A 27366-nucleotide genomic window follows, 5' to 3' on the forward strand; every position below is an offset into this window, starting at 1 on the left:
TAGCAGATTATTTTTCTTAAAATATGGAAAAAATGTTTTGCTTGCCATAGAAATCCTGTTAATGCTGCCTGGTAGCATTAAAAATGTTTCCCTTTTGGGTTGAAGTATTTCCTGGTTATTATGTTTGCACAGAAAGTCTCTGAGGTTTGAGTCTCAGTGAATCCAAATCTGTTTTTATTTTTGAAACTAGGTGTTTGCTCTCAGCTGGGTGAAATATGGAGAAAGTCGACATATACCTTACAAACCACAGGGTGTCAGTGTTGTCCTTCTCAAAGCTGCTTGCTCCTTAAGGTTTCGGTTTCTTCTTACGTTGCAAGAATTACCAACTGGACATGCCAGCGCCAGGCCCACTTCCCCATATCCACCATTTACTGAGCCGCAAATGTGGAAGCCTGAAAAAAATAAAATTACAAAAGTTTTTTTCAACATTTTCTCACATTATAACCACAAACTTGTATGTATTTGCATGTGATATACATTGTAACTAAAGAATAATTGTAATGTGGAAGGAAGAGATATAATGTTTACAAAGTAAAATCTGAATAGTGTGGTCTGAATTTGGATTCAATACCCTGAATAAGAGCCAATAAATTAAGAAGAAAAAAAACATTTAGAGGCTGCAAAGTTCAAGAGACTGGGGTAGTTGTTCAACTTCTATCAGGACAACAATCATAAAAACGCACAACTAAATAAAATTGAAGATTTGTTTACTGCAGACTGGGCTTGAATTGAATGACACGGGGAAAACTCAATCTATTGATGTTCAAATCTACCAAATAAAACAAGACTTCCAGCTGTTTTTGCTGCAAAGTGCAGTTTTGCAAAGAATTGACCCAGGTGGGACTGAATTAAAACACAAGGCAACAAATTTAATCAAAAGCAACTTTGTTGGAGTTAGAATCCCTCCAGAAGTTTGAGCATTCATGTTGAACTGTAGATTTCTGGGCTTATTGTCGGTCGCATTTCCTGCAGCTTTGGCATATAATCTCTCTTTAACCCCATCATTTAAGTTTGATGAGACAAATGGTTCAACCAGGACTTTTATAATTCACAATAAAATTCTCCACAAGCACGTGTCAAATGTCAAGGTTTATGATGGCTTTCTAAGTATAGAGCATTTTGCCTCCCTCCAGGCATCTCCCCTGTATTTATTCTCTGGGTTGGTAAGCCTGCTGTTCTTGGCAAGCATTCCACCTGGATTAAATCGATATCTGGAATCTGCACCAGCTCCCTGCTTGTCATGTTTAACTTTTCTTTCAATATAAATCAACAGATTCCCTGAATTTGCTGCACCTTGTTTGAGAATAACATGACGTCAGGCTGAGACCCGTGACAATGACGACACCTTTTCCTTTTATATCTCACCCTCCTGCTATTGTTGTTCATCTATCAAGGGAATAATCCCAAAATAACAGGAGGAGCTCAACGAAACTAAAATACAGCTACAATAACAGCAGCAAATATTTATCTCAGAAACTCAAGGGACAGAGATAATCTCACATTCTGAACAATTGGAGGCTGAAAATAGTTTGATTTCAGTCAATCTTCCTAAAGAGCTTGAAAACCTTGAAATAAATTTACTAACTAGATGTAAACAGCCGTCTTCAATATTTTGCTGTTTAAATTGATTGTCATTTATACTAATGGATTTAACATAGCATTTGTTTAAGGTTTCCTGAAATAATGGTCAATAATAATCACTTTTTGCCAAAAGTGATTATGGCAAAGAAAAGAAAAAAGAAAAAAAAGAAAGAAAGATATTTTTGGCACAAACAATCACCATTATCATTTTAGGAAGGTGACAATATGATATTCATGAGCCAAGGACATAAAAATCTTGTAATTGTTTTATTATTTTACACAATATATGTGCTATAATTGCAGCACAGAGCTCCACAAATGGAGAGGAGGAGCATTCCTCCTCTCAATATAAGCCCTAAAAGCCAGGCCCCCCCGGATCTACCACTGGACCTCCTGTCTCCCCCCTACTAAGACTCATCCTCATCAGCTGCTGTTTAAGAGGATCATCATTTCTTGCAAACTGTCATCATAATCATCAAAGTTTACCTGGACTAAGGCGAGTCCAAAGACTTAAAGTCACACGCACTGACTGCATCTACCTGCAGAAATCTAAAGTTTTCTTGCAAGCCGGCTCAAGATGCCAGAGCCAACAAAGAAAGGTAGGAGTCCTGATTATAAACTGCCTTCATGCATTTAAAAAATCCAAACAACACCTGCTGTTCTGCTGGTTTTAACCAAATTCTGGGTGAAAAAGTAACATGTTTAATAGATTACGGACCTGGGATGCAAACAAAGAATTTATTTCTATTAATACGTCTTTGAGGGAGCAGAAACAGTTGCTTCTCACTCAAGGGGATCCATCACTTTGCGGCTTGCCTGCCAGCTCGTACACAGGAATCCTCAAAGTGACTTTGACAGTGGTATTGTATTACTGATATATGCGTGTCTCTGCCATCTTTGGTGCAAGAATTGACCCGAGGTGTGTGGATGGGTAGTGTTGTTGCACCCGATTGGAGAACAATCCGATGATGGAGAGCAGCGCAGGAATCTGGTGAAGCAAACGTCTCAGGAAGGATGATGCAATTTCAATTTAGAGAAGTCATACAAGGGTAGATCCTCTAAATGCCTTCCTGATGACTTGTGTAGCCAAGCAGAAACGGCCTATTTTGTCTGTCGAGATCTTCCCCCTCCACATCCAAATTCAACCAACCACCATCACAACCCACCTTTTGTCCCGCCCAGCAAATCCGTTTTCATCTGCACCTTCATGTCCATCAGCACTCTGCTTGTGTCTGTCATCATAGGCATTACGCCTTGCTAATTCCTTGTTAGCAAAGCCGTCTCCAGGTCTCTGGCCACTCAAATGCATACAGAATAACTTGAATGTATAGTTTAGTGTTTGGGCAAAAAATGCAAGTTTTAATGGCTATTAAAGATTTACTGGTGCTTTTCTGTATTTAGAGTTTTTGCCTATAGTCTCTGTGCAGATTTACCCAAAACACAGAGATTTAAAATAAGACTTGGTTTAATAGTTTGACTGCAGTGAGACATCACTAAAGAAATGGGGAACGATTCTAACACATTTCCATTACCACTTAACTGGCATCTCAAAAGGATAAATCAGGATGTTCATTAAGATTTTGTTGTTCTACTAAAGATCTTTAGGAGCTTTTCTTCAGCCAAACTACAGATCCAACTTTACACGGTTTAAAATACCTGGTTCTTGGAGACAACAGGTTGACTTTCCTCCAAGTTTTAGTTAACAGCTGCGATCCACTGACTATATAATTGTTCAATTTGACATTTTGAAAATAAAATTGCTTAATGGAAACATGACAGTTAAAAAATTAAACAGGCAGTAGGATAATGGTTGTATTGAAATTGGTTTATTTCACAAAACTGCAATGGAAACACTTGTCCATGATAAATAACCAGATATTGGAGGATGATGAGGTGGGATGTTTTTTTAATGACTTATGGAAAGGACAAACTCATTCAAGTGTAATTTGAATTGCATTTCTTATTTAATGGAAGCACAGCAATTGCAAATTTAATGTTTTAACATTAGCAGAATATTGACCAGGTTTTGCCCACATTTGTAATGGAAACAGCTTATGGCAGCTATAAATCTTTTCCAGATGCAAATAATTTTACCTCAAAGTAGAAGCTTCCACCTAAATCTGGCCATCAATTAACATCTTTTTATTATGGCAATGGCTATTGTGGTACAATCTGTCCTGATCTCTATTTAGCAAAGGAAAATATGGTGAAACGAGACTTTTACCAATAGATCCAGTCCAAATTAGTCAGGAACAAGTTTTGAGAAGCAAGATCCCAATAAGTTTCATGGTAACTCTAAAGAATCATCTGTAAGTTGTTTGGAGAAATCAACAAGATTTAGGGCCATACTAAAAAAAAACAAGCTAGAAAATAACAAGGATAAAGTCCTGTTAATGTAACATGAGACCACAGATTATTTTAAACTCAGAATGATATGAGTTCATTCTTGCATTATTTACATTTCATTCTCGTATTATTATGACTTTATTCTCATATTATGTTGTTTTACTTCTTAGAGTGGCTCTAATACTCAGTTGCAGAAATCAGTGTTTTTATCCAGACATTTTTCTTCCAATGAATACTCTGGTTCTTTTTCTTAAGTAAATTAAAAGCTGTAGATGAAAGAGAAAATTCTTTTAAACTCAATGTCAAAACATTTAGCGTTCTCAAAGCCCAGTGGATCGACTCTTGTCTGTTTATTTGTGCATTTAAAGTTTAGAAGGTATTGTTTTTAGAATCAGAAACACATTATAATAACTTCTGCTTTCCATCCGCAGACCTCAACATTACACTAAGCCATGGCAAAGTAAAGTCCAAATGTCTGAAACAAATCCTTCCCAAAAATAGCTGCCAAACCTGCAGATAAATGAGTGGAAAACTATTGTTGTTTAAATGAATCTGAACAGCTGAGGAAGAGGAGGGGCCAGCGTCGTTGTTTTAGACACCCAAGTCAACATTAGAAATGGTCGTCTATGGGTCTCTTGGGAAACATTCTTGTCCCTGGAATAGTTCAGAATGAACGCACTTTTAATCCCCGTGCCTAGTCCGGTGCCATCTCCAACTATCGCTGCCCAACCGCTCCCCCAATTCCTTTCCTACCACGCACCAACGCAGACGTCTCGCTGCCACTTTCTGCTAAAGATGGATCACTTAGAGGTCAGGCACTTCCCTATTAAACTTGCCCACATGGCCCTTTGGGGCTGTCTGCACTGTTTACAACCTCGTAGTGTAAATGGTGGCAAGACCAATGTCTTCACCTTATGATATTTACTATATCCTATCCATCAGTCTCTCCTGACTCTGCCTCATGGCCATGTTGCTTTGTGTTACGGGATATCACATCATTCATCAAACCTGTGGTAAAAAGGGGAAGGGCTGTCAGCAGTTAATTATCACCAGAGGGCAGTTCTCATCTACTTCAGCCAAAGACAAAAGAAGTCACAGATATAAAAAAAAACAAAGATGGGAACAAACAGTCTTGCTATCAGATTGTCTTTGCCAACATCATAAAGGTTTATTTAAGGAAAATATGAAGCTGGTGGCAATTTGGCTCTCATTTGAGCCTCTATGAGCCCTTCTGTCTGCAGGCCAGCACGGACAACAGCTGCACATACCTGCAGCCATATCAGCTGCACTGGGAGCCCTCCGGGGTAAAACAAAACCTTTCTCCACACTCATTATCTCAGCGGTGATGAGACCAAGAGGCTAAGGTTCAGTCTTGGGTGGATGATGTGACCCTGCAGGATTGTGGTCGAGTGGCCAGCATCGCATTGTTATGAAGTGAGACTGGAGAGTGGTTCATTTTGAGATTGAGAAGGAAGCCTAATGGACCCTTTAAGAAGAGAGTTCACAATCAGACTTGTACCGTTGCCATTTGACATAAGTACAGGATACCAACAAAAGAAAAGTCGTAGCTCAGCCAGTGCTTATCCTTGCTTTTTATTTTAGAATAGTCCTTTTTAACCTCAAATGAACAGCTTGTATGAAAGCATCAGAATGCAAAAATATTGTGTTTCAGTTAATGAGTTGGAGATTGAGCTTCACTCTCCCATATGGCCACATCTTTCCATCAAAAGAGTATTTTCATTCTTCCTCTGAGCCTGTCCCTATCCTGTTTCCAATGCCTTTATGCTGAGCTCAGTGTTAGTTTTAGTTTATTTCTGTTCACAGGCCATTCTCAGATTACATTTGTTAATGTCCACCTTTTGTGGATGCAAAGGCAAGAAACCCCCCCACTTGATGACTTTGTGTTTTTGTGTTTGTTATGATGTAAAGCACTTTGAAATGTCTTACTGCATTTCAAAGTGCAGCAATTTGCTGTACATAAAATTTGTAGAGCAAAATTTGTATAGCAAATTTTATGTGCTATACAAATAAGATTTGATTGATTGATACAGTTGAAACCAGAAGTTTACATGCATCAAATTAAAAGACATACAGTTTATTCCCCCTGCTGTCTGACATCTCTTGGTCTAAGCTAATCGTTAACACACATAGGGTCAACTTGAACTTGGATTTCCACCATCATGAAATGACTAACATAGGATATTCAATCATTTAGGCAGATTGTAGGATTGGATGTGCAACAGCTTCGGTAGTGGTGTTGGTGTTAAGACTGGTGACCAAGCAGCAGAGTGTCAGTACTAAGTATCCAAGTATCTTGTTCATGAGGGATGATAGGAGCAGGAGACTAATCTACTTAAATAAAATGGGTGTTGCTCTGATTGGTTAAGAAAGAAGCAAAGCTCTGAATTTACTGGCCTGTCTACTTTCTGACTTTCTCCTTTGACTATGAAATGTGGATAATGACCTAAAGAATAAAATCCCAGACAAAAGCAGCTGCAATAAGCTTCTATTGGCTCAGCATTAGAAGTTTTTCAAACATATCTAAAAAGTAAAAACTGAGCATTGAGTCAGACCCAGATTAGTGAGCTTGGAAAAGAAAACTCTTTGAAATTAGAACCGCATCTGACATTTTCTCTGTTTATTTAAAATACCAAAGTATTTCAAGTTGTTTTCCTAACTGATTTGATTCCATTTTTCATTTTCTACCAGAAAAAGCACAGGCTCTGGCAACTGGAAGATGTTGCATTATATGAAGCATCTGTTTAAGATAATAGTCTGTTTGAGGAGGTACGTTTTTTCCATGCGAAGTGTTTGCTAAAGCAGTTATGCCTGAAAAGAGTCTGAAAATATGTTGGCAACAAATCGCTCTGCATCATAAATAGAATTGCACCCAAAAATTTTACTCAAGTAAGAGTCGCACTACTTCAACAATGAAATGTAAAAAAGTAGCTCAATTAAGAGTAAAAAATGATTAAAAATTTAAAATTACATGGGGGGCGCAAGTGAGCACCGTATGGAGTAGACGTGTTTCTTTCGGCTCCTCACCGCTCAAAATAATTTTACATTTGCATTGATATTCTACTCATTTTTCGGTTCCTCCTTGCTCTGACCGACTGTCTTGACATCGAGGATGACTAAACCCAAGGCGGATAAAGGAAAGAAGCAAGATAAGACCTCGGAAGAGACGACTGGACAGCACGTGTCGGAGCTAGCTACACAAGCGACGACCGCAACAGAAGCTGAACTAGCATGTGAGCATAATTCGGGATCCTCCACCATCCTAGCTGCAATAAATAATATGAGCAAGACAATGAATGATAGATTTAACGATCTCGAAGCAGCACTAGCTTCGACCCAGGCATCTTTATTAAACCTCGTCGACCGGATTAAAGAGGTGGAAGAAGCTACATCTAACCACGAGGGCCGCCTTTCCAAACTGGAAGAGACCAGTGCCAGGATGCGGGCGGAGAATGAAGCTCTACGCGTGAAACTGATCGATTTGGAGGCCCGTTGCAGACGGCAGAATATTAAAATCATCGGATTGCCGGAAAAAATCGAGGGTGGATCTCCGAGAGAGTTTCTGACGAAGTTCATTCCAGAACTGCTTGGTGCGGACCATTTTCACACGCGGCTGGAGGTGGACCGTGCGCATCGGCTGGGAACCAGGCTGACTGGCGACAACGCGCGGCCGCGAGCAATGATAGCACGAATTCACCACTTCCATGTGAAGGAGACGATTCTACGACTGGCCCGTCAGCAGTTCCCCCTCCGCCACGAGGATAAGCCGATTCACATCTTCCCTGACTACCCGGCGGAGGTGATGAGGCAGCGGCAGGCTTTCGACGGCGTAAAGAAGCGGCTGCAGGATGCAGGAGCGAGGTGCGGCATCCTATACCCAGCACGTTTACGTGTCACCATCGGCTCTACGGATAAGACGTTCTCCTCCCCGCGGGATGCAGAGGTCTTTGCAGAAACTTTACAGAATCACTGAGCATCTGGAAGTTGGAGACACTGTGGTATGTGCTTTTTGCTTCGGGTCACTGAGGACCGGAATGACTTCTATAACAGCTTAATGTTTGTATCATAATCTAAGTTTGTAAAATCTGAGTGGGAGAGGGAGCCTTTTTGTGGAGTTGGTTTCGTATTTGTATGGCCCACGCGGCCCGGCTTCCCCTATTTGGTTATGTGGGGCTTTTACTCTCGCTTTGTTTGGGAAAGTGGGATGGGGGGTGGGGGGGAATTTGTTGTCGGTTTTTTATGTTTAAAAAAATATTCTATGTGTTTCAATACTTGGTCAGGCTAACTCATGAGTGCACTGAAGACATTCTATTAAAAAATCTCTGTGCATCATAACACATCTTCGCAAGGCGGTGGCATAACTTTTACCAGCTGGAATGTTAGGGGCTTGGGGCATGTCTTAAAAAGGGCTAAAGTATTCTCTCATTTAAAGAGCTTATCGGCGGACATTATATACCTTCAAGAAACACACATAAGGCCAGGGAGGGAGGGGTTACTGAGATGCAGTTGGGCAAACCAAGTTTTTCAGTCCACCTTTTCAGGTAAAGCTCGTGGGGTGGCAATTCTGATACGCAGGACAGTTCCATTCAGACACATCTCTACTGTGACTGACCCAAATGGCAGATTTATATTGGTAACGGGCTATCTATATTCCTTTCATGTCACGCTTCTTAATGTATATGGCCCTAACTTCGACGACCCAGGCTTCTTTAGGAAAATATTCAACCTGGTCCCGGACCTGGCTGACACATGCCTAATTTTGGGAGGGGATTTCAATTGCGTGCTTGACACCCATTTGGATAGATCAGCCCGAACGAGACAACCACCCTCCTCCTCCTCTGTGGTTTTGAACAACCTCATGACAACAACAGATTTGGTTGATGCTTGGAGACTGCAGCATCCGGTGGACAGGGACTATTCCTTTTTCTCAAATGTGCATAAATCCTATTCAAGAATAGACTATTTTCTGTTGGATGCTAAACTAATACCTAATGTGATATCCTCCAAATACCATACGCTTCTAATCTCTGATCACTCTCCAATCTCACTGACTCTCGATCTTAACCATAGGAAACAACAATATTTCTGGCGTTTCCACCAATCCCTTCTATCAGAGGAGACATTCTGTAAATTCCTAGATGATAAAATTTCTGACTTTATAGATACTAACGATACAAAAGATGTTACAGACTCTACACTATGGGAAACTTTCAAAGTTGTGATCAGGGGTCATATTATTTCTTTTGAAAAGTTCCTGAAAAACAAAAAACGGAAACGCCTCTCAGAAATTGAGACTGAATTAGCACGCTTAGAATCTAATTACAAGTCCTCTTCCAATCCTTCGACTTTAGAAAACATCCTTGTCTTAAAATATGAATATAATACTATCTTGTCCAGGCGGGTGCTCGATCAGATGTTTAAAATTAAGCAGAAACACTTTGAGCTGAGTGATAAACCCCATAAACTGTTGGCTCGTCAGCTGCGGGGCTTGCAGGCCAACAGGGCAATACATAAAATTAAATCCAAGACAGGAAAAATTGTAATTGAACCAAGAAAAATAAACGATTCATTTAAGGAATATTATGAGCAACTATACAGGTCTAAAGCAAAAGGAAATATCTCAAGCTGGCTTAAAGATCTGAACCTCCCAAAGATGAGTGAAGTCGCGCGAGAGGCGCTCAATGCAGACATTACTGTGGAAGAGATTGTTGATGTAATCAAATCACTTCCCAATGCCAAGGCCCCAGGACCAGATGGTTTCGGAACTGAGCTCTATAAGAGATATGCCCAGAAGATTGCTCCCCTCCTCCAGAGGATGTTCGTTCACTCTCTTGATTCAGGGAAATTTCCCCCCACTATGTATGAAGCTAATATCACATTAATACATAAAGAAGGTAGGGAGGAGACAGAGCCCTCATCATATCGCCCTATCTCACTATTGAACTCCGACATTAAAATATTTGCTAAAGTACTGGCAAATAGGCTAGATAAACATATTTCCTCTATTGTCCATCCGGACCAAACGGGCTTCATCCCTAAAAGGTTTTCATTCTTTAATATCAGGCGGTTAATGAACATTATGTATCACAAATTTGACAGTAGGTTTAAGGGAGCTGCTATTTGCCTGGATGCTGAAAAGGCGTTTGACCAACTGGAGTGGCCTTACATTTTGACTGTACTTGAGGAATTTGGGTTTGGTAGTAAATTTGTGTCGTGGATTAAAACAATGTATGCTCAACCCTCTGCCTCTGTCCTCACAAACCAGGACAAGTCAGAGCCCTTCCTCCTGCATCGAGGAACCCGTCAGGGTTGCCCCCTTAGCCCTCTACTTTTCGTGGTTGCTATGGAACCCCTCGCCATTAGTATTAGGAAACATTCCCTAATCAAACCAATTCAGCTGGGAAACATTGACCATCACATTTCATTATATGCTGATGATGTTGTTGTTTTTGTATCACAGCCTGAGAAATCAGTACCAATTCTCCTAGACCTCATTCAATCATTTGGCGAGATTTCAGGTTACACTATTAACTGGCAGAAGAGTGAATTTATGCCACTAGGTGTTAGACTCACTCCTGAATTCTTAGATAACCTCTTGTTTAAGATAACTGACAAACTGAAATATCTTGGAGTTATTCTGCCTAAAGACCCTAAACAAATCTTCAAGTTGAACTTTTTAGAAAAAGTGGATAACCTTAGGAAAGATATTGATAGATGGAGAACACTCCCACTCTCAATGATGGGCCGCATCAATGCTATTAAGATGGTGTCCTTGCCTAAATTTTTATATCTTTTCCAGGGTCTGCCTATTTTCATAACGAAGGCCTTTTTTAAATCTCTGGACTCAATAATCTTGCCCTTTGTCTGGGGCTTTAAAGCTCATAGAATATCAAAAACTCACTTACACAAACCGAGAAGGATGGGGGGGTTGGGATTGCCCTGCTTCCAGCACTACTATTGGGCAGCGAATGCAAGGGCCCTGATGTATTGGCAGGAAGATGATACTCAGGAACTTCCTGCAAACTCTCCCCCCTGGGTGGCTATTGAAAGATCTAGTGTTACAAATAGCTCTCTCTCGGCACTTCTTTTCTCGACGCCAACATCTCCAACAAATAATGGAATAAATAATATGGTTGTTTTAAATTGTTTGAAAATATGGAAACAAATTAAGATATACTGCAACCTACCAGAGACCTCAGTTCATGCCCCAATGTACCGTAATCATGCTTTTCCCCCATCGCTGTCGGATGTATCATTTAAAAATTGGAGACTAAAAGGCCTAATTACGCTGAAAAATTTGTATATTAACAAAAAGTTCGCCTCATTTGCAATGCTGAAGAGCTGTTTTTCTCTTCCGGATGCGGATTTTTTTAGATACCTGCAAATTAGAAATTATGTTCGAACTAACATCCCGAATTTTGTATCTCTCCCGGAAGAAAATAAGATCTGTAAAATACTGTTGGCTCCCCAGAATCAAAAAAAATAATTTCAAGCTTTGTTGACATCTTTGCAGAGCAAATCAATTTTACTACAGACTCCTTGAGGGCTGCATGGGAGGAGGAGCTGGGATTGCAGGTTGGGAGTGAGGTCTGGGAAAAGGGTCTTGGGAGGATCCGGTCATGTTCTATCAACGTACGACATCAGCTAATTCAGTTCAAGGTGTTTCATAGACTCCACTACTCTAAAATGAAATTGCACAGAATATTCCCCTCAATATCTCCAAAATGTGATAGATGTAGGTCCGCTGATGGCTCCCTGGCACATCTGTTCTGGTCATGTCCTGGGCTCCTGCAATATTGGTGTGATATTTTTAATTTGTTTTCTGAAGTGTATGGATGCTCGTTGGTTCCAGATGCCCAGATTGCATTGTTTGGATATTCTCCCTCACTCAAGAACTGCGGCATCTCTATGCAAACGACTGTGATGTATGGAATGGTAACGGCTAAGAAAGTAATATTAGGATTGTGGAAAACCGACAAGATTCCTCAGTTTAAAGTGTGGTTAAGTGATTTTACTGGGATTCTCCATTTGGAGAAATTACGGTATGATGCTTTAGGCTCCACTAATAAGTTCTGTCGCATTTGGCAGCCGTTCCTGGACCATCTTTCTCGATCTCAGTGACCCCCAACTCGCTCAGTCCCTCAATATGCCACCTGTGCCTCTATAGACTGGTTGTAACACCCGGAAGTGTAAATGGTAATCAGTGCACTGTATCCAGTTATCTAGATAATTGTCTCGACCTGTTCGCATCTTAATTTATTTTACTTTTGGTTATTGTATGTTTTTATTTGTACTGTTTTGTTGGTAAGAGTATATCTCTCTCACATAGTAATCTGTTAAATGTGTGTGTGCTTCATACACTTGTGCATGGTTTCTGTATGTTGTATTTTGAAAACTCAATAAACATATATATATTAAAATTTAAAATTACATTAGACAGACCAGATATATATGGAAATTTTGGTACTCTAAAGAACAAAATGATAATATTTCATAGGACATAACTAATAACAAAACCAGGAAAATAAACATTTTTCCAAATCAATTTCTTTCAGTGTAAAACTTATGAAACTAACAAAAACTGCAGGTGTTTTTGTTAGTGAATTTTTGGTCCAAACATGTTTGTTTTTTATTTCGTGGAGTTACTCACAGTGGGTAGCGCATCCAGAAAATCTACTCAAGTAAGAGTATTGATACTTCAAAATAAAATTACTCAAGTAAAAAGCACGGCCAAGTAAAAATGCTCCTAAAAGTAATCTTTTTCCAAAACGTTACTCAAGTAGATATAAGTAAGTAAACGTACAGTTATAAGGTAAAATTTGTAAAGTTTTTTAATTAGTTCATGTAATGCAGGATCAACTGTGAGTGTGTGCCATAATCCAGCACAAAGACAACAAAGCTGATGGTTAGCATGTATGAAAGAGGGGGTCAAAGTGTTCAAACAGAAGAAAACAAAAAGGTGATAATTACATTAAAGACATTACACAAGATGTCTTACTCTCTTGTCTGTTGCTTTGTTTGTCTTTCTGCAGACGAGACGCCAAATGGCCAGCCAGAAGGTGAGTGCACATCTTATCTCACGGTCACCTCACAGACTAGCAAGCAGATTAGAGCTTCCAAAGAGCATTTTCTACCAGAAATCTTCCACAGTTTGGTTCAAAAATTAATAACTAACAAATGAAAAGCAAGATCAAAATCAATACATTTATAGAGACTTTCTGTTCAAATTTGCACGTCAAACAAGCCAGCACAGACCTGCATGAGCGCAGGGCAGAAAGAAATGCATCTTGACAATAAAAAGTGGTGTAAAAGTGGCGACACAGACACATGGGAGTGTAAATGTGGAGCCAATACACAGCAGTATGGATGTGTTGCTGCTCTCTGGACTTATCTGTGACGAGGCTGTCAACATCTCATGCATTCCTCTCCCACACCAGCTGATCCCCCGTTGTTGTTTCAGCTGACGGCCCTGCCATCCCATGTGAGCAAGTTGCTGGCATCTAACAGGCTTTTAGCGGGGACTGAGGGTTTGACCTTGGAGCCAGAGCATCTTGGGGCTCCAACATGGTCGAGGGGGCAAGAGCTCAACTTTTTAACTAAAAATAAACCGTTCAGATAAATAATTCTGTCCACGAGCTCGTAGCTCAACACTATAAAAAAACTTGATGCGTTTATAGATGCAGAGCGCTTTTAGTTAGCCCTGTCATGATAAATTTGGTGGACAATAAATTGTTATCGTGATAAATGATAGTATTATTTTGAAACCATATTCCTGTAATGGAATAATAATGCAAAACCACATTCTCAAAAAGCAACAAACTTTAAACTCAAACAAATATTTAACACCTAAACTGGAAGACATTTAAACACCCAAAATAACCAAACAAAAACAACAAATAAAATTAATTTATAAATAAAATTGACCGTCACAAAATTGGCTAGGTGAGGTAAAAACACCAGACTGAAGATGAACAGACAAGAGATAAATCATGCAAATTTAAGTTACTGAGCTCATTTTAATTTAAATGATTAAATGATGTATTGCTTATTTTGACAGCCCTACTAATCCATCTTTATATTTTTCACATTTTATTATATTGCAACCTCCAGCTGCGATATATTTTATTTAGATTGTGTGATCAACTCAAAGAAGTGGAAAATTGTGAAGTGGAAGAAAACATTTTACAAAATAATAATAAAAAAATCTATATAGCATGCATTTGTTTTCAGTTCCACGCTACAATTACAGCTACATTCTGAGTGCGACACACAAATGATACTTTTAAAATAATTCTTATGAAGCTTATGATTAGAAATAAAAATCTAACCACTTTATGAGGTTCTTACTTTCACAAACTTTGGTAAAAGATGCCTTCCTCCAAACTGTTTGGTGACATGATGGGAGGGATTTTACTGTTTCCTAGCAATAAGTGGTTGTTCAATTCACTCCATGTCTGCTATGCATTAAGCTAAGAACTTTAAAGAGTAAAATCTGTTGAGGTGAAGGGTGTGTGGCTTTGTTCAGGTAAGTGGGTAACCTGCGTGAGTGTGTGAATGAGTGCAGATGTTGAAGCTTTGTGCTCATTTAAAGCATTTGCTCCATCCACCAATATATTTGTCACATGCTCAGAAAGTGTTGCCCCAGACAGTAATGGTGCCCCAACCCTGCCTGAGATTTCCCTGGAGGTTTCTCCCCCACCAGGTGGGTAATGTTGCCACTTCATCGTTTATGTCACGCCCCGACACTGTGGCACCTCTTGCACATCCCACTTACATCACGTTTTTGTGTTGTGTGCCATCACTGTTTTTTGTTCTTAATTCACTTAAGGAGGCTTGAAGCTGCACTTTTCTTGCACTGTATGTTCACACAAAACCTTGGTTTAGGTAGCTTAGAGCAATAAAGTCAAGGTGCATATGCTCCTCTAACTGGATTATGATGCTGCTACTAATTCAAGCTGTGGCTGTATCTTTGTTGGTGACATTATATGTCAGGTAGAGTCATCAAACAGGAGGTGTGAAAAGGGATTTGGCTCTGGTAAATTAACTGTTCAAATTAAATTTTACAAGCAATCAGATCATACATGAAGCAAATCCCTGCCTCCTTGATCACTCTACAGTATAGCTATGCAAAGACCAGATGGATAAAGCTTTGAATTTGGAAATTTCTACATTAGTCAGATGTTATTGGCAAATATTAGCATGCTAAAACAGTTTAAAGGTGATCTATTATGCTTCCTTGGACAGGTTAGGATAGGTATATGGGCAATACAAGACATGTTTATTAATTTTTTTGTACAAAAATCATTCAGACAATGAGATTTTAGTCTGATCAGTTTTTCCTATTTTGAGCTCCTTTTAGTATGATATGTTTTAGGGCGTCTTGTCACTTTAAATCCAAATAAGCTGCTGCTGGTCTCACTCACCGAACTCAATGTTTACACTCTCAAGTGAAAATAGCAGCAAACAGACGTGCAATTATACAACCACTTCTTTGAAAAGCAGAAGTGGAGCCTCTTTGCACAACCAACAACAATGCACCAAGTGGATTCTCCATGGCAAGTCGACAAAAAACAATGATCTTGTCCAGCAGCCACAGTACAGCCCATACAGCTGACCAAATGTGCCAGAGCTCGGCTGGGATTCGCTAGGTTGCTAGGTGAGGTGCAGTGCCTGCTGATTTGTGACGTTACATTTTGAAGGTTTTCCAGACACCATAAAAACCTTAACTTACTGTCAAAATATGGCTGGCAATGATGTACAGTCAGGGGAGGCATCATGGAAAAATAATGATAAAATAATTTATACTGCTATTTTCACCCCGTGGTTTATACTATAAAGTATCTCCATATCCAAGTTTGATTGAGGTAATGGAATTGTTAAAGAATAGTTTTTTTTTGCCCTCCGGCGTTGTCCGCATGTGAGAAGTTTCCTAATGTAAACAATAACATGCAGGGGGTCTATATTTGTAAATCTGATTATGATTAAGTCAGTGCCTCACCAGCAATGAACCTCACCGCACGTCACTGATTGCTGGGCATATTTTTTAAGCTGTTTCTAGAAGAAGTGGAAACCAAAATGGAAGTAGAGAAACACCCAAAATATGAATTTTGCTCAATAGGTCCCCTTTTAAGGTCAAAAAGCAAAGGCGAGGTTTCATCCATCTGGTCTTTGCCTGAACAAGTGCCGCCTTGTCAGGCAGCCAGTGTTTGTGCTCTGTGCTTGCTGCTCCAGCCTGGCGCTTTGTCTGCTATACAGAGTCGGTAGCAGAGGGGAAAGAGCCAGTAGAGACTGATGGGAAGAGACCAGAGCCCACTGGGCCTGAGCCATTACAGGCTGTGGTGGCTCAGGAGCAGAACCCCGTCGAGAACGGTTCAAACCAACAGGAGCCTAGTAGGGTTGGGGTGAATGAGCAAGCAGAGTCCTCTAGTCCTGCTGTAAAGGAGGGCACTTGCTCTCCCCCTCCGACTGGTGAGTATGCTGCTTTAAAAATGTGACTCATTCCCATGTCTCTATCTCAGTGAAAGTGCATGAGGTCTACAGAGCAAAAGCTACTAAAATTGGATGTGATCCTTACGAATGCAAACGCCAATAACCAAGCAGCTGAGCTTTTTAAAAAGACTTTATATAACCCTTTATTTTCACTTGGGTTAGAAGTTTTTTAGCTCCTACAATATAAACAGATGTAATTTGTGTGAAAGGTAAGTAATCAAAAAGGAACCTCCTCATTCTCCATAAGAAAAACAAAAACATTAAAGTAAAAACATGGATTTAACTTGTTAAATCCATGTAACTATTTCTTACAATATATTGTTCTTATTATGCTTTAAACAAAAAGACAAAATGTGATGAGTGCCTTTAAATACTGAACTAATTATGTTTCTCTTTTTGAAAGTTGTGGGAAAAGTTCAAATTATCTTGAGTTGCTTTGCATTGAGAATATTTTTACATTTTGGCATTTTAAAAACAGACTGAACTCAGCATACAGCTGTATACATTAGCATTATCCTGCTACTTCATGGTGTGGTGCTTTACTGTCTATTTTGAGTGATGTACGATGAAACGTATGTGTTTTGTTACATCTTGTGAGAAATTCAGTCTGGACTTTGAAAAAACATGAAAAATGAATGTTGAAATTTTGAACATCGCTGCCAAAATGGTAAGGTTTACATACGAACAAACAAATAAAAGGAGAAAACGAATGAATAAATGATTATTGAACGCGCTACCAAGAACTCATTAAATCCACTGACAAATATAAAATGGAAACTTCTCTTAAATATAAAACAAATTTAAGAGATCCAGTAGCAATCACTTGAATAAATTAAACAAACAGGGAGTAATGTAATGCTGCCTCAAACCCAATGCAGTTTTAAAAGATTGCTACAAAATAAATGGTTCTGAGTCTGTTTTAAATGTTCCTTACAAATACACCATTTACACTAAAAAGGATGACGTGTTTTATTATTAGAATACCTTCGATGATTCGATGGTAACTGTGTTTTTCCCCACAGAAGATGGCAGTACAGTGAAGAAACTCTCAATTGACCTGCCTAGTAAGATCCTTTGGTTAAAACTCAGCATCGTTTCAGTCCCTCCTACCAAACTAGTGTACTCTAATTAAACATGACTAAATGCAGGAAACATGGGTGAGACGTTTGATTTTGGAGATTTTGTGTTTTTTTAAAAACTATACAAACGTCTTCTTGCTAACAAATTAATACAAACTGAAGTGTCCTTCAAAATGTCAATAAACAAGTGACAATTTGTGCATTCAAATTCTAAGCAGATTAAGTTTTAATAGGAAAATTCTGGTTGATATGACAAAGTAGCTGGAATCCTGGTAATAATATTTATTTTACTTTAGGAATCTTTTCATCCCCATGTGCACGTCTAACTGCTTGTACGTCTCAGATTTCATGACTGCTTGCTTGCTTCAGAGACTTTACATAACTTTTTCTTACAATATATTGCAAATTTCTCTTCTTTTTGTTTAGATGATAGTGACCCTGTGGCAACCACGGGCAGAAAAGACTCAGGTAATTCGTACTTCCAAGTAGTGACAAGTACAAAGAAACAAAAGAAATCTGTTTCTTTTGTACGAGAAGTAGAAACAGCTGTCCCTTCACGGCCCTTTCTGATAAAACAAGGACGTTAAAAACATTTTTGGCAATGCATAATACAGTTAGTACTTTCCTCAAATCTGCAGAATACGTTATACTTTTTGAGAGCTTACAGGGTACTTTCTGGAAATTATGGTGCAGCTTTAGCAGCATTCTTGAACTTGCAAGTTACAACTGACAATACCGCAATTAAAAAGTTAACCTATCTGTTTCAGGTATTTGCTGTAATACAAATCGCTGCAGGAGATATTTACTGCCAACAGTCATCACTCATCTACAATAACTCTTTCAAGAGTTTGAATTAATATGAGTTACAGCAATGTCTAATTTCCCTTTGAGACCAATAAAGTATTTTTGAATTTGAATCAGTACAGTTCATTCCTAAAAGTACTCAGGTAAGCAACCTGTAATTTTTGGAAAGTAACCAATAAGATAATGAAGGTACCTGGTTGCAAAGCACCTTAGCCTGGTCTTTGAAAATACCCTTTAGAAAGTACTTTCAAGTCAACCAGATTCTTGAAAGTACCCTGTAAATGTACTAGATATCTCATAATACAGTAATGAGGTTCCACAAAGTACCATGTAAGTTGTGGAAAAAAGTAGTCATTAGATTGTAAGTTTCAGGTGAGCAACTTGTAGAAGTACTTCGTAAGTTTGAAAAAGTACTGCCTGTATTATTATTAGTCACAAATGGCGGCGCTTCTCATCTCTACATTAGCTGTTAAGAAATAAGCTAATCAGTATTAGGATGGTAGAAATAGGTTAAAATAGTTTTAATGCTTTTCATGTTGCAAAAAACTAACATTTTTGCTGCTGTATGAGGTGTGAATGTTGAATGTATGGGAAATTGTCTCACTGTTGTGTTTTAGTTGTTTCTTTTATAATTGAAAGACTTTGTTCATACAAAGCTTCCACAAACAACAGGTGGGTTTTGAGATTTTTGACTGTTATTCTTTTGAAGGAACAGAACAATTCTGAGTTATGAATTTGTTTCTGCTTATTGGTCAGTGTGGTCTCTGGGAGAGGGTCAGGCCCCAGAGGATGTGGACAAACCAATCGACAATCCACCGTTGTCTACGCTGCTGATCGAGAGGCCACAGAGTGGAACCGTCACTGTGGGTGAGTGTTAAAAAAAACCCAGACTGGAATTCTTAACAAGAAATACAAAACATAGGAGATTCGTTGGACAACACCAATGTAGTTCCATTCTGGTAATTCCCAGATGAAATTGTATTATTCTGAGGATGAGGCAAGAAGGCCATTAAATTAGGCAGATTTTCAGAATGCATCAACATCAGTCCTGAATATGTCACTTTAATCGAACTGTAATCGAACGTCTGGTTCATTTTGAACTCGACTGAACCTAAAATCTAATTCTTTGTTTAATTAAAGTGAACTTTGGAGAAATTCAAATCCACTTGGATGCAAGTGGACCAGAAACGGCTTCAAAAGCAGGAAGCGGACTACAGTGCAGGGCATATACAAAATAAATGCAGGAGTCTAACGTTGGAGAGAGAAATGCTGTTTTACCAAAGACAAACGAATAATTCTACAACAGCCCCTACATTTTTGTTTATATTGTGTGAAGAAAGAAGTTGCACTCAGTGTTTCCTCCAGTGGCTCTAGTTGCAGCGCCACCACAGGTTGAAGTGGGAACAGGTTTTTCAGTAAGTTTGGATTATTTAATACAATGTCGTGTGGGCGCAAAGTTTACTTCATTATCAGGTGTGAAAACACCCTTAAATACTGACCAGCGTCCAATATTTTCCAAATACTGGCCAAAATCCCAGCAGATTCTAAGGACAGTCAGGATGGCATCAGTTTTTATGTTCTGCTAGAGAAAATGAGAATCTTTCAGAGTCTGAAGTGTAGTGAACAATAAAACAGGTGATCAAGGCATTGTGCAAGAATATTTGTTCACTTAAATTGTCTCCACCACCAGGTCAATAGAGGCACTGAAGGACAAAGAAGCTAATATTTCTATCAGGTTGTTTCAGGATACCGGTACATAAGTGCTTGTATGTCATTGTTGAGTAAATACAAATAGAGCCAATTCTGGAACAGCATTAATTCTCTGCTATAAATTTTAACTATCAGCACAGGCCCAAGAAAAATCCATCATAATACTATAAGTGGACGTTTAAGGTTTCTAGTCAGTTGTGATAAATATACTTAAACAGAAGCAAAATCTTAAAGATAAGTGTTTAAGTTAATTTATTTTAGTATTTGATAACTTGTTCATAGAAGATATTAAGCTAAAAATGTCCTTCAGTCGCTGGTTTTCAAGGCATCTGGAAAACTATATCAACTATGTTGATATTTGGTGAACAAAATCGGATCTCAGCCCCAAATGGCATCCATCCTACTTTGGATGGAGCAGCTCTTGTTTCTATGAAGTTCAATGAAATTATTATTCCTTCAAAACAGCAACAACAAATGATCCAGACCAGGAAGTAGCTTATACACCTCTATTCTGTAGAGAAGCCAGTTAAACAGCATCTTGGACTTGGCCTAAATTAAATTAAAAACAGACTAAAAATCAGTAGACAAGGTAAACAAGGAAAGGGCTGGATATGAAAGCAAATTCCTAGATCGGTCTTTAGAATAAAAAACAATGCATCATTCACTCAGTCACTCTTTAGAAATAGTCAATTTCCTTTTAATGTGTTTCAGGGGGTGACATCACTTTTGTTGCCAAGGTGGAAGCTAAAGATCTTCTCCGCAAACCGACTGTTAAATGGTTTAAAGGGAAATGGATGGACCTAGCCAGCAAGACAGGGAAACACCTGCAACTTAAAGAGACATTTGAGCGGCAAACCAAGGTAACATATCTATACTCATACATCCAAGTTCTCTAAAAATAGTGCTGTTTATAAACCCTGGTACATCGCTCTGTTGGCAGATCCACACCTTTGAGATGCACATCATCAAGGCCAAAGACAACTATGCCGGAAACTACAGATGTGAGGTGACCTACAAGGACAAGTTTGACAGCTGTTCCTTTGATTTGGAAGTTAAAGGTTGGTCACAACAATAAAAAATGTTAAAATTGCTTTGAACTGATCACATAAATTCCTAGTGGAAATAATCATGCAATTATATGCATGTTTTTTCTGTCCTACAGAAGTTGAAAGCTCACAGGCTATTGATATTCGATCAGCATTCAAAAGAAGGTAATAAAAAATAACCCATGAGACGTCAGAAAGAACAGTATACATATAGAGGCAAACTGTTTTAAGATATCTCATGATTTAATAAAGTCTCTAAATTCCTCATTATGCTGGAATTCAATTATTAAAAAAAAGGATTTTACATTGTGAAGCAGTGGTGAACATTTCTCCATTGGGTAATACAACTAAATGCAAAGATATTTGTAATGTCATTAACCTTTCCTCCAGGTAATTACAAGTCAATTACTTGATTGAATGTGTAACTGAAGGCCAACTCTTGCACTTTAAATCTCAGTTTGAACAATGCAGAGCAATGCAAAGCATCCCAGATCCACTGCATTACTACAATGCTGCTATTCAGTAATGTTGCTTCAACATTTCAGAAACATTGTGGCAATTCTGGCTGGGACTGTTCTTGATGAGTGCTACACAAACAACCTTATTTTGAGTTTTTACCCACACAAAGACCAAATAAAGGTTTCTCTGTAAGCACAAATCATGAGTTAACTTGACGCTAACTCACTGATCGGCAGAGCTTTTGCTTTGTGTTGCTCTTATAGCATTGTTTTCTTGGTAACAACTGCAAGTCTAATTTAATGTTCCATAATTTCTCCTTGTTAACAACAGCAGTGAAGGACAAGAAGATGCAGGAGAGCTTGACTTTAGTGGTCTCCTTAAACATAGGTGAGAAACACATCCTGACCCTGAGTTTGTCCTTCTCACATTTTTTTTGGATGTGCTTCTTTTTCTTTCATTTCACATCTTTTGTAAATATTGTATGAGGCTTTTGTATAGCAGGAAGTTAAATTAGGTTTTTTTTAACCACTTAAACTAGCCATTACCAGTGTTAGATGAAGAGGTTGAGAATTACACAGTTCTAAATGTCAAAGCCCAAAAAATTTTTTCTATATCTCTTCTGTCAGGCAGTTATATTTCATCAAAATGTGTCAAAAATTTTGATAAATATAACTGTTTACTCCAGCAATGACATTAAATTTTTGTTTTAAAAATGTACACAAACAAAACAAGTTAATCCTACTGTAGCATGAGTTTTAAAGGTGCAATGTGTAAAAGCTGTTTAAGTATAAAATCTTGGTGCAAATTCTAATCTATATTTTGACAGTAAAATCAACTTAAAAGCTAAAAAAGGAGGAAAGAAATTAAACTTGCTAGCATAACACCAAACATGCTGTTCTGCTGCTTCTGGTTCCATTCTGAGAATTAATTCTGCAACACGGGCAGAATTAGGTGCTTCTCTGTCCATTAGCAATACAAAACTAGTTCATAGTTTGCTAACCATTTGTAAAAGGCTCCATTATAAATAAAATTTGTTTCATCTTGCTCAGTTTATTGGTGTGCTCACAGAGGATGTATTTGCTGTTTTGGACCAGAAATATTTCCAGTAGAAGATTCTGGTTTACTGCTTTTAAAGTTCAAAAGCAGTAAATGTTAAAGGCTTGCTAAAAAACAAAGACAGATTTTTTTAAGCTGAACAAGATTCTGTTTCCTCACATTTTGTACAACTGTGACAATTTGTCTTAATTGGAAATTTAAGACAAACATACACACTGCACCTTTAAATAAAACACAGATATTAAAACAGCTTTATCATACCATCAAAGTAAGATTTGATTTAAATAGATGTGATGAAGCACTATAGTCAACTTGCTGTTGCAGCTCATAATAAACTTCATGTTGCATAGTAGAGATACTGTGCAGGATTAAAATTATGAGCACAGTATCACTGTTTATGAGATAAAATACACATTTATTTTGGGCCTGTCTCTTCTTCTCCCCTACATATTCAGAAATCAAAGGTTAGTAAGGTGAAAGATATTGGTAATAAAACAATTAGACCTTACTGCAGGTGAGTACTGTAATCCTGTAGATTCCCCAGCATGACATGTAGCTCCAGGAATTGGACGAGCAAGAGTGTTGGCCTCCTGTAGCATGGTAACACTTTATTTTGAAAGCAGCATTTCTATCTGCTCACTCAGAAGTCAGTAATGATAGAGATGGGTCTTGCATCAACTAACTGTATGAAGCACAGAGTGCCATTTTGGATCATTACTGATGTGGGCCATTGAGAAATGATGCTGTAAAATAGTGTTATCACTACGCATCTGTTTCAGTTTAGAAATGTAAGGTTATGCCATCATGTTTATTTCAGTTTTCTTTATAACTGACTGCAAATAAACAGATGGGAAAAGCAAGAAATAATTTAATAGTAATTCATGATTTTTTTTCTTAAATTCAACCTTTCTGACATTTGGGGAAATGTCATAGAAAGAAAGGTCTGACTGATGGTTCTTTGTTTGATCTAATATGTACACTCATCTCCTGTCCTAAGGAAAAATGCAACATTTAACGGTGTAAGAGCATTTCTGAAGTGATCACTCAAAATGGAGAATAACAAAGGGATGGGCTATTTACAGGAGCAGTTCTTAAATTCCTGCATGCTGCATGTAATTAAACACATTTATCCTTGTAGGGTTTGATACCTCATTTTGCTAAAAATTTCCCATTGAAAACGTCATTAATCTCTGACGGATCACTTGTAATTTTTCCCTTATAATTGTTCCACCCATAATTTAAACTGTACACCAGAATTCCTGTTTAACATACCTGTAATATTTACCCTCCATCCCTTCGTTCATCCAACAAATGCAACTCTCAAACTAAAATATTAGAGTAGTTACGAACAGATTATTTTATAAGACTGAGGGACATTGCTTATTGAGCCAGTGGTTATCTCGTTCATGAATTGGTGCGCTTGAACTGATAACAAAGCAAGAAAAATATGTTGAACTGAAAAAAGGGACAAACAATTATGAAATCAGAATACTGGGATAGAGATTGGATCTTATAAGGAAATGAACAAAATATATTTCAACTAATGTGATACAGCAGCTTTCAGTGAGAATGTCAATAATACTTAATAAAATTAAAGTTTCTTACATCATACACAGTGGGTATTTTTTGGTGTAGGTCTTGCTCATTTCAGCAAGACAATGCCAAATGTGTCAATCAGATTACAGCACAATTATTTGGGATAGGTGATAGTTTTATTTAATTATTTTCCCTTTAATTCCCAAAAGACTTACAGCAGTAAAAATAATAAATTCAAGTGTTTTATTATTGTTAAAATAAAAGTATATTCAATTCAAAGCGTTATGAAGCCACAAAGTGATATTTTAACAAGAAAATATGCTTGTGTTTTTCAGATTGCTTGCTTGTGCTACTGGTATTTTATTTCATGTAATAATGAAATAAAATAGCAAAAAACGGAAAAGGCCTGAACCTGTGGTGCAGATGATGCATGGGAAATAAATATTTTGTCCCAAAACAGAAAAGTTGTAAGTTCTGTTTTAAGAAGTAGACTCCTGAGGGACAGACCCATGGAAAAATCATCCAAACCCTATTAACTCTCTACTTCCCTAAAACAAAACCTTCCGTTTTTTTATCCACCTTTTTATCGTTAACATGTGAGATCAGATCCAAAGTCAACACAAAGAGAGTTACGTATTATGCCCATTCCTTTGGGAGACATGTCCTGAGGAACTTGTGAAAGAAAATAGTTAAGAAATATAAGAATTACAGTAAAATGATTACATTAACTCCTATTACCTTTCTTTAAGGTAAATAGTAATCCCTCAGGACATGTTGAAAAGCCTAGAGTATGGTGCGTGTATTCATATTTTTACCTTGTACATGGCAAAACTAGGGAGCACAAACAGCAAGATGACACCCCAGAAGTGGACGTGTGGGAGATCCTGAAGAACGCCAGGCCAGACCAATATGAGAAAATCGCCTTCATGTACGGCATCACCGACCTCAGGGGTCTCCTGAAAAGAATGAAAAAGATGCCCAAAGAGGAGAAGAAGAGTGCAGGTAGATGTGTTTCTGAATATTTTATGCAAACAAATTGAAAATGAATTTCACTGATTACTGCTGTGATTTTAAGCCTTTGCAAAGAAGTTGGATCCAGCATACCAGGTGGATAAAGGTGGAAAGATCCGCTTGATAGTTGAGCTGGCAGACCCCACAGTGGATCTAAAGTGGTACAAGAATGGACAGGAAATCAGGCCAACTCCAAAGTAGGTGACAATACTATGCTTGTGTTCAGCTTCCTTGACATTTTGGATTCATAACTGTTCAAATAAAAGGCATTTTCAATACAAATTAAAATGCTTTTAATTTGTTGCAATGCATTTTTTAGAAATTTATTGTACATTTTCATTTTGTCACCTCTATAAAGTACAATGGTTCACATTATTTTATTCCTTACATTTATATGGAAAATAAATAGTATTTGTATGAATTCAAATAATATATTAATTAAGTAGAGCTTAGTAAATTGATCATGTATAATTTGGCATATTTCCAACCATTAAATGTTTATAAAATGATCCTTGACTGTGAGGCAAATTTGTGACAATAGTCTAAAAGTAACTTCAGCAGCTACAAGCTGTCTGCAAATTACTTTTACTGACTTCACATTATACAATTGGTGAACAGTTTGTTTTGTACTAGTATTTTATGAATTTCAACCAGGCTCAAGTACGATTATATTTGCAATTTGCCAACAAAAGCAATCCATTGAACCATGTGCAATCAAATGGTATACATGCCTTGTATGACGTCTTTAATTGACATTAACATTATACATGTCCTGCTCTTCACAGGAAAAAGGTGGTATCTCCTTCACAGGTCTTTAACCAAGACTGGCTTTGGAATAGTTTTAAATCATATATTAAGTTACAACTCCCTCAATGTTCAGGCCTTTTAACTGGAGTGATGTAGTCATAAAATAATTGCATTTCAATGTTAACTTGTTGAAAATCAGCAATCAGGAGCATTTTCTGCTACTTTAAGCATAATAATTAACAACATAATTTAAAAAATATCAGGGATAAACACTTAACTACATGATAAAGAGGGAGGTGCAGCAAAATTTAGCGCTTTATTCCTCCCTTGCAGTTGATGTATAGGCCAATGATTTAATTTGCCACTGTTGAGAATATAAGTCTAGTTAGCATAATCGTAGAGAAAATTAACTTTCAGGCATATGAAATATTACATCTTGCATAAATATTTGGAGTACACTTTACGTTAAGATAAACTTAGATAAAGATCCAAACTAAAACAACTGGTGACTCTCTTACGTAAATCTCTAGGGAGGGTTTGTAGATAAACAGTGTGGCACTCCACACTCTGACTCAGAGTGAAAATGTATTAGTAATAGTAAAATTGAATTTATAGATGTCTTATTCCTCCATATAATTAAATGTTCAAATCTGTGGTACTGATATTTTAATCAAATAAACTTTACTCCTGAAGCTAAATGTTAAATTAGCTTACGTTATTTGAATTCCTTTTGAGATCAATAAAATATTTTTGAATTGAAATCTAACTTAAGGGTGTTGATACCAAATATAAGACAGTAAAACAGATAATAAAAAATACAGTATGTAGATCTAAATTTGATGCAACTACCCAAATACTCTAGCCAAAGCCATTTGAAGTTAAAGCCATCTGGGAGGATATTGCTGTTTTCTGGTTATGACCTCTGCCATTTTCTTCAGGAGCCCACTGTTCTGAAGACTTTTCTATAAAAATCTTCATTTCTATCCTCTTTTTGTTTGTTTTAATATTGTCACCAACCATATTCTCCACCCCTTCATCTGTCTGTCATACCTTGGTGCTCCCTACCGTCATAAATACTTCTTGTGATCCGGCCCTATTCTGGCTACAACAATGACTTTTAGTCAAAGGAAGTAAGTGTGTCCGTCTTGTCAATTCAATTACTTCATATCATGTTATTTTGGAATGAGTCTGATGCCTCTGTGTGTAGTCTCACCCCTTTTTTGAAAAGAAATGTATAAAGTATAACAACTTTTATTATATAGAAAGATGTTCAGATTCAACAGGCCTCAATTAAATGAAAGACATGTCTAATTATGTGTTACAAGCGTTCCTATCCAGTTGCATTCAGTTTTGTTTCTCACACTAAATTCAATATCACAAATGAAGAAATGTGAGAAATGCAAGAACAAGGCAGCTTCAAATACAGCCGAAAGCTTTCGGCTTATATGTTGAACAGGTGTTGATCCACATAAAGATACATCACA

General features: G+C 37.8%; 1 protein-coding gene across 1 annotated transcript; it reads left to right on the plus strand.

Annotated features, from left to right (window-relative positions):
* Positions 1–1969: 1969 nt before the first annotated feature.
* Positions 1970–27012, plus strand: LOC129356821 (myosin-binding protein C, slow-type-like; the record flags this gene model as incomplete). Its single annotated transcript, XM_055026375.1, has 14 exons — positions 1970–2180; positions 12978–13004; positions 14576–14647; positions 16201–16413; positions 17457–17498; positions 17940–17981; positions 19074–19184; positions 20739–20887; positions 20968–21085; positions 21190–21238; positions 21863–21919; positions 24960–25126; positions 25200–25332; positions 27004–27012. Coding segments are annotated over exons 1-14 (1211 nt in total), but the record flags the coding sequence as incomplete, so codon positions are not given.
* Between the last annotated feature and the right edge of the window lie 354 nt (positions 27013–27366).

This window comes from Poeciliopsis prolifica, unplaced genomic scaffold (assembly GCF_027474105.1).
Source record: "Poeciliopsis prolifica strain line A6 unplaced genomic scaffold, Auburn_PproV2 SCAFFOLD197, whole genome shotgun sequence".
NCBI classification, from domain to species: Eukaryota; Metazoa; Chordata; class Actinopteri; order Cyprinodontiformes; family Poeciliidae; genus Poeciliopsis; species Poeciliopsis prolifica.